Genomic DNA, 19,032 nt, shown 5'->3' on the forward strand with positions numbered 1-19,032 from the left:
TACAAGTGTTTCTGGGAAAGCCTCATCAGGAATGGTATCATCATGGTCATCGTCAGAATACTAAAAAGAAAGTGAAGTCGCTCAGTCATGTCCGACTCTTTGCAACCCTATGGACTGTAGCCTACCAGGCTCCTCCATCCGTGGAATTTTCCAGGCAAGAATACTGGAGTGGGTTGCCATTTCCTTCTCCAGGGGATCTTTCCAACCCAGGGATCGAATCTGGGTCTCCCACATTGCAGACAGATGCTTTACCATCTGAGCCACCATGGACTGAAGGCGTGGGCTATGCCAACTGAACCATTTCTCACATCTACCCTGGAAGGACAGTATTATCCTATGTTTTAGATAAAGAAACTGAATCTCAGTGCAGTTAAGGAACTTGCTGAAATCTCACAGGCGACAAGCGGCAATCAGGTCCATAATCCAGGCCACTGCTGACCTGTACCCCCACAAAACAAGCTCCAGCATCAGGACTGACTGGGCTTGGCCCCTTGGTATTAAATGCAAAGCTTGTGAAACACAAACCTCTATGTGTAATCCAGACAGCATTAACAAGTCAAGAACAGCCTCCAAAAAGAGTTTGCTCAGAAAATTTAAGAATAGGTAGAAAAATCATTCAAGAACTTTGTTCTATACTGATGGTAGCTAATAGTGCATATATTTATAATTCAAGCATTATCCAAAATTTCAAGGCTTACAGTTAAGAAGTCAACTCAAGTCTTAATGCAAGTGGAAACTGAGATTGGCTGGCAAAGTTCATTGGTACAGAGAGGCCACAACAGGCCTCCTCTGACAAGCACTGTCCAAGGTTGGCTGCTCCTGCCACTGCTTGGCCTCCCACAGCACAGCCCCAGCAGCTACAGCTGGGAGTGGGAAAGCCCCAGGTCCCCTAGTGTGCTCAACATCGCTTCACCATCCCCACGGCCCTGCACCCCCTCCCCATGGCTCTGTGTTCCCCGGCTGTCAGCACCAAGTGGCACAGTTAGGAAGATATGTTCATAGACCAGAGAGGCTCCCAACGCCCAGGCAAGTGAGAGGCAGCACCGCTTTGTGACAGCACCACACATTTGCCCAGCAGAGGACTCTCCTCTGGAATGCACTGGGGCTACACCTTCTAACTTTATCGATGGAAGTGAACTGATAAGCACCCTGAGCAGAGAAATTAATAGAAGATCAGCTCTTCTCTTGATACCACAGTTATAAACCAACGCTGAAGACCTTTTCCCTAGCTTCTCAACTCAGGGCAGCTGGCACGGAATCTTCTCTTTTTCAACAACATATGTTGTGTAACCAACAAGAGTCTGAGCAGAACAGAAGCAACAGAGTTCATTTTCTTAGTCCCAAAGTCTGGGAATCAGGTGTCAGAGCAGCAGAGAGCAGCTGAGGAAGCCTTAAATTTACAATAATAACCTGAATCCAAGGAGCCCTGGGACCATAAATAGAGAATTCATCCGTCTCCTATGAACTAACATATCTGTAAGTCCTCAGTGGCTGGCAGCACAAATCCCATCTAGAGAAGTCTGACAGATGCTTCAGGCACCTTGGGTTTCTCTCACAGCTATCTTCACCTCTTCCCCACTTGGGAACAACAGGTGGCCTGGGTAAAAGGATGGCGTGATAAATGAGAAGAGTGTATGCTAGTGAAGGGGGAGAGACAACATCAGTATACCAAACCCTCAGCACAGGGAGTGCCAGGCCACCCTAGGAAAGGCAGGTGTGGATCAAAGTTGTTGTTCAGTTATTCAGTCGTATCTGACTCATTGCCCATGGACTGCAGTGCGCCAGGCTTCTCTTTCACTAGCTCCTGGAGTTTGCTCAAACTCATGTTCATTGAGTTGGTGATGCCATCCAACCATCTCATTCTGTTTCCCTGTTCTCCTCCTGCCTTCAATCTTTCTCAGCATCAGGGTCTTTTCCAATGAGTCAGCTCTTCCCATCAGGTGGCCAAACTATTGGAGTTTCAGCTTCAGCAGCAGACCTTCCAATGAATATTTAGGATTCCTTTAGGACTGACTGGTTTGATCTCCTTACTGTCCAAGGGGCTCTCACAAGTCTTCTCCAGCACCAATTCAAAGGCATCAGTTCTTCAGCACTCAGTCTTCTTTATGATCCAGCTCTCGCATCCATATATGACTGCTGGAAAAACCATAGCTTTGACTACACAGACCTTTGTTGGCAAAGTGATGTCTCTGCTTTTTATGCTGCCTCTGCTTAATATGCTGTCTAGGTTTGTCATAACTTTCCTTCCAAGGAACAAGCATCTTTTAATTTCAAGGCTGCAGTCATAGTCCGCAGTGATTTTGGAACCCAAGAAAATAAAATCTGTCACTGCTTCCACTTTTTCCCCATCTGTTTGCCATGAAGTGATGGGTCTGGATGCCATGATCTTAGTTTTTGGAATGCTGAGTTTTAAACCAAGTTTTTCACTCTTCTCTTTCATCCTCATCAGGAGGCTCTTCAGTTCCTTTTCGCTTTCTGCCATGAGAGTGGTGTCATCTGCATATCTGAGGTTGTTGATATTTCTCCTGGCAGTCTTGATTCCAGCTTCTGCATCATCCAGCCCAGCATTTCGCATGATGTGCTCTGCATATAAGTTAAATAAGCAGGGTGACAATATACAGCCTTGACGTCGTTTCCCAATTTGCAACCCATCCGTTGTTCCATGTCTGGTTCTAACTGTTGCTTCTTGACCTGCATACAGGTTTCTTAGGAGACAGGTAAAGTGGTCTGGTATTCCCATCTCTTTCATGATTTTCCACATTTTTTTGTGATCCACAAAGTCAAAGGTTTTAGTGTAGTTAATGAAGCAGAAGTAGATGTTTTCCTGTATTTCCCTTGCTTTCTTTCTCTATGATCCACCGAATGCTGGCAATTTGATCTGTGGTTCCTCTGCCTTTTCTAAACCCCATCTGGAAGTTCTTGGTTTGTGTACTGCTGAAGCCTAACTTGAAGGATTTTGAGCACAGCCTTACTAGCTTGCAAAATGAGCACAAATGTATGATAGTCTATACATTCTTTGGCATCTCTAGAGGTCTAGAAGAACATAAACCAACCCCAGAGAATCAACATGCCTTGATCATGCAGTTTCTAACTTGAAATAGGCCTACCAACGCCAGTTCCTGATCAGAAAGGCCAGGCACAATTTATGAGACCTTGGGAAAAATGGAGGCACAGTTTGGGCCTGACTGCCTGTCCTCAGACAGCCCAACAACAGTGCTAGGAACATGGTTCCTCTGGGCTTGCTCCTCAACCAAGCTACCGGCAGGAGACTGAGCTAGGTGTCTCACCACGCCTGACCCTGTGCAAGAAGAGCTAGAGGCTGACCTCTGATGTGGGTATTTAAGCACAGAACCCAGTCACTTGCTGAGGAAATGACCAAACAATGTGACCCAAGAACCAGGAAAGTGCCAACTGTGCCCAAGTACCTTCAGGGGCAAGGGAAGAGCAGGTGGCTTGGGAGAGACTGAGCACTCAGGGCAGCGAGCAAAAATTCTATACAAAGACTCTATGGAACAAAGCTCTGTACTATATACAAGCTAGAACTTGAGCACTTCCTTTCACTTAGCATTGAGATAACAGCCCCTTTTTAAAAGATGGAGAAAAAGAAAGATCCATCAACTGACTCCTTACAAAAAAGGAGCTGAGAAGTCTGAAAACATGTAGCAAGTCACCTGCACAGGATGAGCAGGCTCCATTTAAAAGATTAGCCCCTATTTGACTCCCACACATAACTCAAAGGCTCATTATATAGCAAATTAGTCTGAAATTCATCCTGTATCAACAATCTATGTGGAACGCAGAAGTTCCAATTTCCTACCAGTTAAAATACAAGCAATGAGCAAAGAGGCTGGCTTGCTAAAGGTGAGGCAAACATAAGAATGTGAGCAGATCTCATTGTACAGATACTACGTTCTTTACAAACTGAAGGTATGTGGCAACCCTGTGTCGAACAAGTCAATCGGTGCCATTTTTCCAAGATTTGCTCCACTTCATGTTTCTGCGTCACATTTTGGTAATTCTCTTGATATTTCATATTTTAAAATTATTATTATATTTATTATGGTGACTTGTGATCAGTGACCTTTGATTTCACTGTTGCACCTGTTTTGGGGCACTACAAGCAGCACCCATATAAGATGGCACACTAAATCCATAAATACAGTAGCTTCTGACGACTCCACCAACCAGCCATTCTCCTCCCTCTCTCCCTATCCCAAGGTCACAAAGACTTTCTCTTATGTTTTCTTCTAGAAGTGCTATAGTTTTCACTTCTACAATACATCTAGATCTGTGGTGCATTTCTACTCAATTTTTGTATATGGTATCAAGGCTTGTTTTTAAGTCATGTACCCTTTCTCTAGGGCTAAATAGGGCATGCTTTTTTTGAGTTCTCTACTGAACGCCCCCAGTGTTCAACAACGTCTCTCACTCTAACCGGAAAGAAAAACCTCCTGTCTTAAATATCCGGCTCATAGCTTCCCAGCAGTTCCTTGCTCTGCCTTTGAATTTTCACCTGCGCACACAGAGACTAACATCTATCAATAGAAAAGGACTTATGGGGACCTCTGAACAAATGTCTTGAGCTTTTCCTCTATGTAGCTCTTTTTTCTCCATATTGTCCCTGAAAATTCCAGATGCTCTGGCTTCCTCAACTTTGTCTTCTCAACTCAGCAAGGCTGCTGGGCTCTGTTTGGGTTGTTCCTCGCTACTTTGAGACCTGGAAACTGCCTCCAGGAGAAAGCTGAGGGGGAGAACCAGAGGCTCACTTCATTATTTCCTTTCCCTCATGGTTCCTGAGCTACCCAATGTCCAATTTCTGCAAATAGTTGTTTCATATAGTATTTTGGTCTGTTTTCTGATTGCTTACCAAAATATAAGACGAGTTGTATACTGGTAGTCCCCTCACTGGCTAAAGCCTCTTCATCCACTTTTGCACAACTCAAGTGTTAAATTTATCCACATAAGATTCCTCTGGCTTCAATGATATGCCCTCTTGGATTTCAGTCTCAAGAAGAAAAGCCTTTGGATTTTTCCTGGTCCATCTATCATGCCTAGAAAAAATAACTGCAATGATGCTCTCAGGGAAAAACCAAGCCTATGAGGGACAATGGGAACCAAATGATGTTGAAGAACTCCATACACAGAAGACATGGGAAGCCCAGAGGCTGGAGGAGCAGTGTCCCTGTGCCACGAACTGCATGGGAACACTGCACACTCACAGTGGGAAGCCCCACTGCTGGAGTAAGACCCACCAGGTCTGAATTCCAGTACCCCACCTGGTGACTGCCTTGCTGCTGCTGCTGCTAAGTCGCTTCAGTTGTGTCCGACTCTGTGCGACCCCATAGACGGCAGCCCACCAGGCTCCCCCGTCCCTGGGATTCTATAGGCAAGAATATTGGAGTGGATTGCCATTTCCTTCTCCAATGCATGCAAGTGAAAAGTGAAAGTGAAAGTGAAGTCGTGTCCTACCCTCAGGGACCCCATGGACTGCAGCCTTCCAGGCTCCTCCATCCATGGGATTTTCCAGGCAAGAGTACTGGAGTGGGGTGCCATTGCCTTCTCTGACTGCCTTATCGTTAGATAATTCACTAGTTTCTCCAGGTATAAAATAGGGCATACATGAGTACCCACCTTATGTGGTTTTGTGAGAAGAAAATGAGTAAGGTATGTACTAGGGCTTGGCACATAATGAACAACCTATAAATGTGACTCAGTATTGCCACCAGGCCTCTAACTGGCCAAAGCACCTTCAGAGCCTGTGGCACTTACCTCCCACCCAGGGGAGGCTTTACAAGAAAGACTGAAAACAGACCCTATATTTACATGGTCTCAAAGTATCTCACCACAATTTACTTAATTTACAAGCGGAAAATGTTACCTTCACAGTGGAGAGATCCGGAGGAACCACCTCACCCAAGGTGTCAGGTGTTGCCTTATTCCAATGCTGGGATAAACCAGCATCAGGTGCCAGAGGGTTTGATACACTGAGGAAGTCACAGAAATCCTTGGGGAATATTCCCTCCAAAAAACACATAACCTGGATGTAATCTTGAGAAAACATCAGACAAACCTAATCTAGGCCATTCTATAAAGTCACTGGCCTATACTCCTCAAAAGTACCAAGGCTAAGAAGATAAAGAAAGGCTAAGGAATGATTCCAGACTAGAGACGTGACAACTGAATCCAAAGTATGACTCTGGACCAGGGAAAAATAGCTATAAAGACAGTGTTCAGGCAATTTATAAAATCTGAATATGGACTGTGAATTGTTAATAGCATACTAATGTTACATTTCTCCAGCATTGACAAATTGTACCACAATTCTAAAAGAGAACATCTGTGTTTTTCTTAGAAAATGCATTCTAAACCATGTGGTGATTAGAGAAGAAAAAAATCTCAGTCTCCCCACCTCCTAGCTCTCTCTCTGACCAGATTCCCAGTAGGGGACAAGTTTCGCCTTGGCCTTGAGCACCCAGCCAGGGCACCAGCACCTGCTTGGCAGCCAAGTCAGTCCAGCTCAGCTAGTGCCACGCAGAGACCTAACATGTACAGTACAGACTTATGTCCTGCAACTTCAAAGGAGAGCAGTATGGGCTAAGGTCAGGGAGCACCTATTAGAAGATGCAGAGAATGTGGCAAGGTGGAAGGAAGGAGAAAAGCATTTAGGGGAAAGAGGACTGTGAGTAAAGGGATGAAGCAGGAATGGGTCTGGCAGGTGTGGGGGCTGAGAGAAGAGCAGCAGGTGGCACTTTGCTGCAGCCCAGTGTTTGCTATCACGGCTGTGGTCCTTGGCCTGGACTACAGTGCAGACAGTGGTGGCTGATATGTCTGCAGCACAGAAAGAGCTCAGAAAACAAAGATGGAGAAACAGGTCCAGGAGCCTGGCTGTCCTTCAAGATGTTACCTTAGTCCCAGGCAAAGGAGGACCCATAGTATAACACCACTGGCAGCCATGGCCAGTGGGAGCAAGAATCCAGGAGTTCCTGGTATGGTTCAACGGTTACCTGCTTTGAACAGGGTCAGACAGTGGCCTCTGGCCTCAGCTCTCCTCACCGTCACACCTCACATCACCACAGACCAAAATTCAGCCTGAGACATGTCCATGCTGGCCAGGCCTGAGAAGCTCCACTGCTGGGAGAACAAGAGCACTACAAAACAGCTGCACGCAGGACACTGCTCCATCTGCAGCAGTGGCCCTTGAACTCAGGCAGGTCCTTAGCAAGACTACAGTGCTCGTTGGACATTTCCTCGGAGAGTCTGACCTATTTGGCGTATTAGCAAATTATTTACCTAAACACACGGTGAGAAAAACAAATCACTATGTAATCTGCTAAGCCAGCTGAGGGGCAACTGAACATTCCTGTTTACTCTAATTTCAGGTAACAGAATTGGAATGTTTTTTTTTGCTAGTAACTGATGAGATGTCTTACAGAGAATCTGGGGACAAAATTATAAAAGCAGGCCTCTTGCCAGGAAAAAATACATGCACTTACGTCTCCCTACACTATGTCTTCAGGACTCCAATACCCACCCTCACCACCAGCCAGAGGTGCAGCAGAGCTGGAAATAGCAGATCTGTGGTCCTCAAGCCTGCTACCTGGAAACCACAGAAGCAAAGGCACGGCAGGCAGGAGCAGCACATTTGTGCTGCAAGGCATTCAAGGGAGCAATGAGTGAGTCTCCATTCCATGCGTGACCTCGATGGAACCACTTACAAATACTTTAGACCCAAACTTGCTGCCCAGATAGAAAACCTGTGCTCGTGCTCTGAGCCTGCCTGGGCCAAGACGCTCCCAGTGCATGTGGGGTTGGCAAGAGGTGCGTGTACGCTGCCAAGGTTCATCTCTTCCTGCAGGACTGCAGCCTGGCTTGTGTCATTTAATCCAGGTGTTGTGACCACCTCACCTCTCTGTCATTTTCATGTTATTAAGCAAAAAAGTCTTCTAAGAAAACAGAAAAGCCTGTGAAGAACACTGATGAGCTAAGAGGTTGGATAAGTCCATGGACTAGAATATAAGCTGGGACTGGGAGGTGGGGGGTAAAGCATTTTGAGAAAGGTAAACATGTAAAAAACGTATGTGTCCCAAATAGAGAAAAGGCATTAGAGTTCTTGACACCTATCACTTGTTAATAGCAAAAGCCACAAACACTCAACATCAAGTCTTTACAAGGAATTTTAGAGCCAAGAAAACACTAGTTGAGCAACCCAGCCAGCTGAGCAACCCTTCCTCTGCCAAGGCCCTAAGTGACACCACACCCGAGGGCAGGCTGAGTCTTGCCAGCTCCTGCATCCTCTACCAGAAAAGTAGCTTGAGTGGAACCCGACTACGGCGCAAGACACCCTTTAGAATGAAGAGGATGCTCTAAATCAAAGGAAACACAGGGGAGGCCATGTCGCATCGACGGGGCTACAGTTAACTCTGGTGAGAAGCTTTTTCCTAATAGGCAAGCAGGTGATTTCAGGGGCTGGTGATCCCACTGCACCAGTGCAGGAGTTCCAGCATGTACTGAAGACTAGAATTCTCATAGGAGAGGTTTGTTAGCAAAGCCTAAGGTCACCACAGCCTGGGGCCCCACTCAGAGGGGCTAGAAGTTCCCAGGATTGGCCTACCCTCTGGGTCTCTGAGATCACCCCCGACAGCTGTCCACAACTAAGCCTGAACCAAAAATCCAGGGGTGAAGCATCTCCACTCTGTCTATCTGTGTGGAGTGCAGTGGACAGTCTACAGAAGCCAGTTACCAATAAGGAACTGTTTCCCTTATTAGGTAAAAGCAGTGTCTCCAGAGCCATGCGGCCTGCCTCTACCACTCACAGGCTGTGTGACCTTGGGCAGGTTACTTAACCTCCCGGTGACTCAGTTTCCTTACCTGTGAGATGGAGACAATATCAGCACCCACCTCTCAAGATGACTGTGAGAACTAATCGGGTTAATTCACGATGCCTGGCACGGAGCAGGCCCAGCAGGTCTGCCCACATCATCGCAACACCTATCTCAGAAGGCACTGCCAATAGAACAGAGGGTTGGGAGAAGGTCACTAGGTCCTGTTTCTTCTCCTACAGCCCCAAAGACACAAACAGCAGACCTTCCCTGGGGGGACCGCATGAGATCTAAAAGGAATGTGATGAAACTGCTTTAAAGGTTCTCAAAGAAACAATCCAAAAGGAGCCTGAGGTGAATGCAGAACCTGACTTGCCACCCAATGATTTAATTCAAGACCCTTTTTAAGTGTAAGCTGTAGAAAATAGGCCTGAAAATGAAAAAAAAAAAAAAAAGGCAGCTCTCTGGAACCCCTCCAAACGCACTGCCTCGTTTTCTGGGAGCCTCTGCCCCCACTATCTCCAGCCCCCAGAACCTATGGCCATGCCCGTGATCTCCTATCTGGACCTTGTTCTCACCATTCCCTGTGTATCCAGAGCCCCTCACCTCTCCTTCACCTTCAGTGTTGGGACCAAGCAGGTCTTCCTCAGGGACACTTCCCAAGGTCTCCTGGCAGAAACTCTCATCCCTCCTCTCAAGCCTGTTCAAACGTCAATAGCCCTCTTCACGCTGCACTGGGATGACCCACCAGGGCTCCCACAGTCCACTCCAGCTGTGAGCCCCTCAGGGACAGGGGACTAGGTCTCAGCTCTTCTTTGTCAAGGAAGCACCCACCACCACTCCTGGCACCCAGGTCTTTATTTAACAGATCCATTCTACTAGGGTCCACAGAGAGTCTGCTGAGTAATCCACAAACTGAACAAATGTAGTTAACAGGGGCAATTTTGCCCCCCAAGGGTCAATGGCAGTATCTGGAGATATTTTGGGGCTGTCACAATGGGGTGGCGGTGGGGGAGCTACTGGCATCCAGTGGATTGAGGCTGGAGAGGCTGTTAAACATCCTACAATGCAGAGAACAGCCCCCCAAACCAAGAATTACCTGGCACAAGGTATCAATGGTGTCAAGTTGAAAAACCCTGGGTTAGATGGATAACTTCTGAGTAGTAGCATGAACTAAAACAGGTGTACAGACCACTTCTACATATACACGAAGAAAAGGATAACTCTTAAGGGTCATCCCTAACTCTTGTGATTATTAACTATTCTCCTTATAGTCATACAGCACCAGGGAAACAAATTCTGTGAAACCTTGAGGTTACCTGAAATCACCAACGGCCCTGGAAATCCCTCCTCACCAGTCACAGAATGGACTCATGTTCGGCTCCCCTGGGTCCCCGGGAGGCTGTGCCTCAGACGCTAGACACTGATCCCAGGGTGGGCTCGCTATCCCAGCACAGCCAGGGAAAGCCTTCACAAAGGCCCAGGCCAGAAAAGCAAACATAAGATGTAACTCAAATGTACATGAAAGGACTGGTAGGTCATTTCAAATTTACATGCTTCATGTTATCAACAGCCACAAAACAGTCCGAAGTTCCATATAATACTCTGGACATTAAGAAGACTTATTAAGAAAGAAACTCGGAATTATCCCAACAGGAAAAAAGAATGAGGTGAAGTAGACAGGGAAAGAGTAATTAGAAGCGTGCCTGTGGAAAGAAGGCAGGGGAAGTGGCTGAGAACTACTCGGGCCTGAGGGACCTGGCTCACATCTCAGCTCTGTACCTATGGACAGGGGCCCAGTGCTCCACACTTCACCTGCTCACTGTCCTTGGTTGCGAAGGGAAAACAACCAAGGTTCCTGTGCAGCACGTTAAGAGCTGAGCACAAAAGCCAGCACACTAGGGGCTCAGCAAAGAGCCAGCTGCAGGAATCCACAGGCTCCAGTGGCCAGTGCCACCACCTGCTACCATGAGACCTGGGGTGATGAAGTCAGGGACTCTGACCTTGTCACCTGTAAATGGGCTGTCCCAATCCACCCACTGCCCACTCACGGCCCACGTGAGACTCCACAGGCAGAAACTCAAGAAGAAGAAGGAAGGAGATTATTACTTACACCAAAGCTACCCGGTCTGGATGCACGCTAACTTGCAACGAGCAATCACTGTGTTGGCTGGGTTACAATTTTTCACTACTGGTTCGTTCAGGTTTTACTACTAAAAGTTTGTTCAGGTTTTTCTGTATGCTCTTACAGGAAAAACTGAATGAATTTTTTGGCTGAACTGATTTCACACCGTTTAAAAGAGGGCTAAAGGTAAAGATGTTGAGTAAACAAGACAGAAAGGAAAATGTTTAACCTGATTCAGAAAACAAGTTATTTCAGCACTTGTGAGATGTTCTTAACTGAACTCTGAATGAGAACACTGTAATAACAATGAGGATTATGATACCCCCTCCCACTACAAAGGGCCCAACATGTGCCTGGCACTGATCCAGCTTCCTTACACACACTCTTTCTAATCCCCACGTTCCCAGAAAAATCATCCATCCCATCTTGCTGGGGAAGAAACCAAAGCTTCGAGATATATGTGGGCTGCTCAAGGGCAGTGAAAGTGAGTCACTCTGTCATGTCAACTCTGCGATCCAGGCCAGAACACTGGAGTGGGGAGCCTTTCCCTTCTCTGGGGATCTTCCCAACCCAGGGATCGAACCCAGGTCTCCTGCATTGCAGGCAGATTCTTTACCAACTGTGCCATCAGGGAAGCCCATAAAGACAGATTAAAAGAGGAGAATCCTGCAGAGAGGAGAATCCAGGGATCAAACCCAGGTCTCCTGCACTGCAGGCGGATTCTTTACCAGCTGAGCCACAAGGTTCCCTGATAGCTCAGTTGATAAAGAATCCACCTGCAATGCAGGAGACCCCAGTTTGATTCCTGGGTTGGGGAAATCAACTGCAGAAGAGATAGACAACCCACTCCAGTATTCTTAGGCTTTCCCTGTGGCTCAGCTGGTAAAGAATCCACCCACAATGTGGGAGATCTGGGTTCGATCCATGGGTTGGGAAGATCCCCTGGAGAAGGGAAAAACTACCCACACCAGTATTCTGGCCCAGAGAATTCCATGGACTGTACAGTCCATGGGGTCTCAAAGAGTTGGACATGACTGAGCCACTTTCACTTTTTCACTTCAAGGGCAGTATGTGGCAGAGGCAGGCATGAAAGCCAGGTCAGATGGATTCCAGAGCCAGGGATCCTGCTATTTTTAACTATTTGTAAAATTTCTTCAACAGGAGACTTCATGGAAGTACTAAACTAATTGCAAAGGATTTTAAACAGCTCATTAAAGCAGCAGAGGCTTGACAGGCCCCTATAGGGCAACACGAAAAACAGAGGTATTTAAAAGGCTAAAAAGATGCATTTCATTACAACTCAGATTATCCCCTAATTCAGACAACCCCCTTTTGCCCCAATTTTACTCCAAACTGGTGAAGTTTCATTATAAATAAAGGAGTAGGGCTTCCCTGGTGGCTCAATGGTAAAGAATCTGCCTGTCAAGGCAGGGGACATGGGCTGGATCCCAGGTCTGGGAAGATCATACATACCTCAGAGCAACTAAGCTGGTGTGCCACAACTATTGAGCCTGTGCTCTAGAGGCCAGGTGCCGAAACTATTGAGCCCACGTGTCACAACTACTGAAGCCCGTGCTCCCTAGAGCCCAGGCTCTGCAACAAGAGAAACCACGGCAATGAGAAGCCTAAGCACCACAACTAGAGAGTAACCCCTGCTTCCTGCAACTAGAGAAAAGCCCACACAGCAATGCAGATCATCATGGCCAAAAAAAATAAATAAATTTTTAAAAGGAGTAGATCACCATTATTGATAAATGCTACCAGATGAATCAGCATTTAGAAAACCAAAAACTTTCTAAAAATAATGACCCCCCCCCCCACCCCTCAAAAGAAGCCCTCATCTTCCTTGATGCTAATGTTGGCCACACTTCTTTCCCCCTTGGATACAATACCAGCCTGTGACAGAATGCTCTTCCTGTGCCTTGGCTGACACTCCAGGTGTGGGGGAGTGGGGAACAGAAAGCGACATTATCGAGAGCATGTTGGGTGACAGGCCCAGAGATGGCACCTTCACACATGAGCTTCAGCACCATTCTAGCCATCACTGAATTTCATTATTTTACCAGAAGTGAAGTGACTGGGGAACAGGATATCCACAAGATCTCTAAGCATTACCGCCACAGAGATAATATACTAACTGCAAAGGGGACAATGTACCCTACAAGGGAGGGAGCTAGAAACACGCCCTCTATGCCCAGTAACCTTATCACTAACCATGGGACTGCCTGATGTCATGTGTTGCCTGGTACCATGTAACATGAAGCATACAGCACTGCTCACACAGTGTTCTTGCTGCAAAGAAAAGTCATCATAAGCTAATGGTCCCACCACACCAAACTCAGGAAAAATAGGGGTCCAGGAAACCCCCCAAACACCTCAATGAGGTAACACCCAGACAACTCCAGAAGATGGGGTGCCATACACAACTGGCCAGGACTCTTCCAAAGGCAATGCAGTAAACAACAACAGAAAATTCATGTGTGTGTGTGTGTGTGTGTGTGTGTGTGTGTGTGTGTGTGTGTGTGTGTGTGTGTGTGTGTGTGTGTGTGTGTGTGTGTGTGTGTGTGTGTGTGTGTGTGTGTGTGTGTACGCATGCGCACGTATAGGGGAGATTCTTTCAGCCTAAAAGTGACTTAAAATCATAACCAGGGACTTCACTGGTGGTCAAGTGGTTAAGAATCCACCTTGCAATGCAAGGGACACGGGTTCAATCCCTGGTAAGGGAACTAAGATTCTACATGCCTTGGAGCAACTAAGCCGACAGCCAAATAAATGAATATTAAAAAAAAAACCCAAAACATAACCAGATGCAATGTGTGGACCTTGATCAGATCAGAGTTTTTGCAAAATCCCAGCTATAAGAGACCTGTGACAATGGAGGAATTTTTGTGTGTTTGTGTGAATACAGATTGGCTATTAGATGATCTTACAGGGTTATAAATTTTCACAGGTGTGATCATGAAACTGTGGTTATGAAGGCAACTGTCCTTATTTTTAGGAGACTCAACTGAAGCTTTTAGGGATAAAGTGTAATGCTGGCTTCAAGTTATCGTTAAATGTATCACCCCCTTTTCCCCAAAAACGTATAAAGAGATACAGTAAATGTGGCAAAAGGTGAACAATTTCTGAATCTGGGTGGAGGGCAGATATGCATTCATTGCATTATTGTCTTTTCTGTATATCTGACATTTTTTAAGATAAATATTGGAAAGGAGTGGGGAGGGGTGATCCCAGGGGAAGGCTGTCCCAACATGCATATATCTGTACAGAACACACAGGGGGGTCAGCTTACTGCTTGACAGAATGGCAGGGACTCTTATGTGAGATCAAGATTTCAAAGCTGGGTAGACTAGTCTGTGATGTTACTCTGGACCTCAGGAAAAAAGCTATAATTTCTCAACGCCAGCAGTGTCCTCATAAAACACTGACACCTTCTCCTAACTGGCTAGTGCCCAAATCTGTCACATGAAAATAGGCAGGTAGGTTTATCCAAACTCTATAAATGCTTATGTTAAAAGAGCAATCCTGTCTACACTTCAGCCAGGATTCTGATGGTGCACAGTGAAGGAGGCTTGAGTGGGCTTTGCACTTACAGGTCCTGAGAGTAAATAACCCTAGTGCCAACATACACATTGGTCAATAACGACCTTCAGCTGATGGCTGGGCCACTTGCTTGGGCCAGAACACACAAGGCAGCCCCAGAACTGCTCAGCTCTGCTGTGACTTAATTAAATCACAGACCATAGGTAAAGTCACCAAAACAAGAGGAACTGCTTAGCAGGTAGAGCATGGCAAAGGTCCCTCGTTTAAAGCAATTCCTTCTACTTCTACACCCAAGGCATTTCAGAAACACATCAGAAAACTCAGAGGGGGAAGGCCCTTTAAAAGCTTATCTCTGAGTTTGTTGGGCTTTCCTTGCACACAGAAGGTACCTTCTCTGAAGCCTCTGGAAAGCTCACCACCTGAACAAGGGGATGCTGACACTGGCACACGCCTGTGGATGGTGGCTTGTATGTTTATGTAGCTTAAAGAATCAGCTATACGTATCAACTATCACATCAACTCCCAACTGCCTGGCCTGAGATGCCTGAAAAGCCCTACAGTGAGCCACGCGTCAGCATGAGAAATCCCCATGAGAATCAAAATCCTCTCCTGAGATATAAGAGGGTGTTCCTTCAGGTAAAAAACACAGCAAGTTGTAAATCGAGAAAAAAAGTGATTTGGGGGATAGAAAAAGAAACATAGAAACAGTGGTCTGACAGTTCACTGAAATCAGGATGTGAAGGGATTGAAAACATTACAGCAAGGCAACTAGAGACTGAAAAGGAGAGAAAAAGTACCAAACATATACAGTCCAAGATTTGCTGCAAGACTTATGAAGGCCAGGTAACCATACTGTATACAGCCTGTCTAGCAGAGAAATAGGTCCATCCTATAGAACAAAGCTGATCCAACAGGAAAACAGAATAGCACCAGCCCTCAAAACTGGGAAGTTGTCAGAAGTGTCTTGAGTTCACCACACAGGAGGAAAGCACCAGAGGAAAATGATTGGAACTCCAAAGAGGACAGGGGCTGTTAGTTTTGACTGCTGAGGACAGACGACTGGTATTAAAAATATGCTTGGGGACTTCCTGGGTGGTCCAGTGGTTGGAACTCTGCCCTTCCACTGCAGAGGGCACAGGTTTCATCCCTGTTCAGGTAACTAGGATCCCACATGTTGAATGGTGCCCCCTCTCCCTCCAAAAAAGAGAGATGAACTATATTTGAAGAAACTAATAATGAAATTGATAAAGAATGAGGTGGCCTCATCTCAACAAACCCAGACCTCCCTCAAAGGGTTACAAGATGAGCAGTCTTGTGGGAGCCTGGCACTCCTGACAGCAGCTGTGCTAGATTGAGGAACAGGTCTTGTGACCAGGAAGACAGCCAAACCCAAGCAGGAGAACCTCCTTGAGACCATCTCTTTCCCCTTCCTTTTCCCCAGCAAAGTTCATTTCAAAATGTAAAGCAGCTTCTAAATGACTCTTCCTACCTCTGCAAAATGGAAAAGCCCTACAGTTCTATTTCAATAGAACCAACAAGTTTAAGAGAGAAGAAAAGTACTTCCCTGTACTGGTCCTGGCCAGTGGGACTCTCCTCGGCCTGCTGTCTGTTTCTAGGTGGGGGGAAAAAGGCTCTCGATTCATGTCCATGCCTGTGTCCAGGGCACTCACAGCTTGAGCCTTTCCAACTCTTCTCCTCATTACCCCTACTCATCATTGTCCCAAGACCTACTACCCACTGCCACAAAGTTCCTCCATGTCTAGCTCACACTGAGCAAAAAAACCCCTACTTCTAGTCCTGCCTTTGCATTCAGAATATACCAACCACAGTGAGATGTGCACTTGTGCTCACATTGAAGGTTAAGTACAGAAGTGTTTGTGTCCCTGAAGACTCACAGGGACAGTACTGTCACTCTGAACTTTCAACCTGGCACACTTCTCAGCTGTGAGCAACTGTGCCCTGTCATAATCACATTTCCCTCTCTGAATCACAAGTATCAAACCCCAGGGAATAAGCGGGGCCGTCAGTATCAATCAAACCCATGAAAACAGCCAGGGCTATGCTAAGAAAGGTTAGGGAACAAACCTAAGCCTAGAGTTCCAGCTGGAGGAGAGAGATTTGGGGAGAGGAGCGCAGACCCACACACAAAGTCTCGAACACATACACATACAGTTCATGCACTCAAGTCAGCAGCTGGTTTTGGCTAAGTCGTCACATATTATTACTGTGGGAACAAGTGGGTATTTGTTCAGCGGGGAAAATATAGCAAAGCAACTAGAGATTGAAAAGGAGAGAAAATGTAGCAAACATATACAATCCAGGACTTGCTGCTAGACTTATGATGGTCAGGCAACCAGAAAAAAGTAGTGTCCAAGAACAGCCTCTTCAGGGTTACTTAAAGCCTGGAAGAATTCACCCAAATAAGGAAGGCCTGCATCATAAACAAGCAAAGCTGCAACACCAGCAACTGGACTCCACAAGACACACATGGCTGCAGGCTCCTTCCCAGATGCTGAGGAGCATAGTTTTTGCAGGAACTTCCCATTCTACATACGTGAGTATAGTGGGGAAGTTTTGAGAAGTCATTTCGGAATGAATACCTCTGTAAAAAATAGTTATAACCCTTCCCTTCCCTGAAATGCAATCACACTTTAATAAAAGGAAGGACGTGCACTAAGGAAACATAACCCGTCACCAGTGGTACACTTGACAACAAGTTGGAACTTGTGGTTTTCCAGAGGGCCTATCTGGGACCTTCTTCCTCATCATCAAACTCTCCAGGAAGGGCCCCTGATGATTTAGCACAGAAATTCTAAGACCTCCTCAGACCCTCTGAGGCTGCTTCTCTATTAAGTTTCTAAAGTTGCCCAAGTCTCACAGAAAGGAAGAATACTTGAAACAAACAAAAGTGGGCTGGGAAAGGGAACAGTCAGGGGAGACTTGAGATGCAACTTGATTAGGAAAGCTTGGGACAGAGATGGAAGAGGTGAGCCCGTTCAGGCAAAGGAGAGGAAAAAAAAGGAGATGCGGGGAAGGCAGTATGGGTGGGTCCTGCTCCAACCAAAACAGAAAATTAGGCTGAGGGAGAAGGGAGATGGGGTAGGCAGTACTGGGAACGGAACGCACGAGCTAACAAGTCCGGTATTGCAAGGTGACAGGACAGGATTTACATGCAAACGGGAGATAGTAAATCCTGACGTAAAGGTGAAGAAAAAACAAAAAACTCAGTATCAGACTGGGGGATGGGGAGGCTAAGGCTAAGAAGAGACTTTAAGAGGGGGCTGAAAGGAATATGCCACCTGCGGGTCATGGCCGTAGGCTGTCAAGTGAGGTAGCTTTAATTCGCGATGATACGGTTGCAGGGGGACATCTCAGAAGAGAGGCGTGCGTGGTGTGAAGAGAGGAGGAGTGACCCCTGACTAGAGGCTGACGCGATAAGATGAAGAACTCAGGACCCTGGGTCTGGGGCCAGAGCTCCCCGTTGTCTGGGAATGTCCAGCCTGGGCTCGCGCGAGTAAGGAACCTTCGTCAAAGGGCCCAAGGCCTGAACTCCTCAGACAGGAGGGTCCCGGAGGCCGGTGGGCCAGAAGCTTGAGGCGCAAGGCCTCAGGAAGGGCGGGGGTCCCGGACTCACGCATCAACGTGCTGAAGGCCACGACGCCGAGCAGCCCCTGCAGGAAGATGCCGAAACTGTGCATGAGCGCGCCGCTCTCGCAGCGGCCCGCTCCGGACGCGACTGTGGAGGGCGGCCCTCCCGTCAGTGAGTGGCTCGAGTTCCCGGCAGGGCCCTGCATAGCGGGCCTGGCGAGGGGCGCTGGGCGCCGCCGCCCGCCCGCCCGCCGGGCCTCCCAACCAGCTGGGGCCACGCCACCGAGCCCAGAGCCCCAAGTCCGAGCCCGGAGCCGGTACCTCAGCCCCGCGGCCGACTCAGCGCCGCGCGTAACGTGACGTCCGAGACCGCAGCTCCTGATTGGCCAGACCCGGCGTGGAGGCGGGCCTTGGCCGCTCCCGCTCTACCTCTCGAAGGGCGGGGCTCCGGTCGGCGAGGGGGGCGGTGTCTTGGGTCCTCACCACAGGTAGGACGGACCAGGTGAGGCGGGCTGCTCAAACCGGATTGAGAGTCCCACCCTGGACCCCGAGCTCCTGGTCCTGAGGGCAGAAGCAGGGAATTGCTATTGCTAAGTCACTTCAGTCGTGTCCGACTCTGTGTGACCCCATAGACGGCAGCCCACCAGGCTTCCCCATCCCTGGGATTCTCCAGGCAAGAACACTGGAGTGGGTTGCCATTTCCTTCTCCAATGCATGAAAGTGAAAAGTGAAAGTGAAGCCGCTCAGTTATGTTCGACCCTCAGCGACCCCATGGACTGCAGCCTTCCAGGCTCCTCCAACCATGGGCTTTTCCAGGCAAGAGTACTGGAGTCGGGTGCCATTGCCTTCTCCGAAGATCTAAAATCTTTTTTCCCCTCCAAGATAAACCCCTCACCCCTGAAGAATTTGTGAAAAAATAGTTCTGAATTCCTCCCTCAGATTCCGATTCAGTTGTTC

The 19,032-nt window shown here is 47.4% G+C and overlaps 1 protein-coding gene across 1 annotated transcript in view; it reads right to left on the bottom strand.

Moving 5' to 3' along the window:
• Positions 1–18,422, bottom strand: part of STIMATE (STIM activating enhancer) — a 54,253-nt gene extending 35,831 nt beyond the window's left edge. The window contains exon 1 of the mRNA XM_027523228.1: positions 18,122–18,422. Within this exon, the coding sequence (XP_027379029.1) occupies positions 18,122–18,281 (160 nt within the window). The 5' untranslated portion in view covers positions 18,282–18,422. The remainder of the gene's footprint in view (positions 1–18,121) is intronic.
• Positions 18,423–19,032: the final 610 nt, after the last annotated feature.

This window comes from Bos indicus x Bos taurus, chromosome 22, assembly GCF_003369695.1.
Source record: "Bos indicus x Bos taurus breed Angus x Brahman F1 hybrid chromosome 22, Bos_hybrid_MaternalHap_v2.0, whole genome shotgun sequence".
Lineage (NCBI taxonomy): Eukaryota > Metazoa > Chordata > Mammalia > Artiodactyla > Bovidae > Bos > Bos indicus x Bos taurus.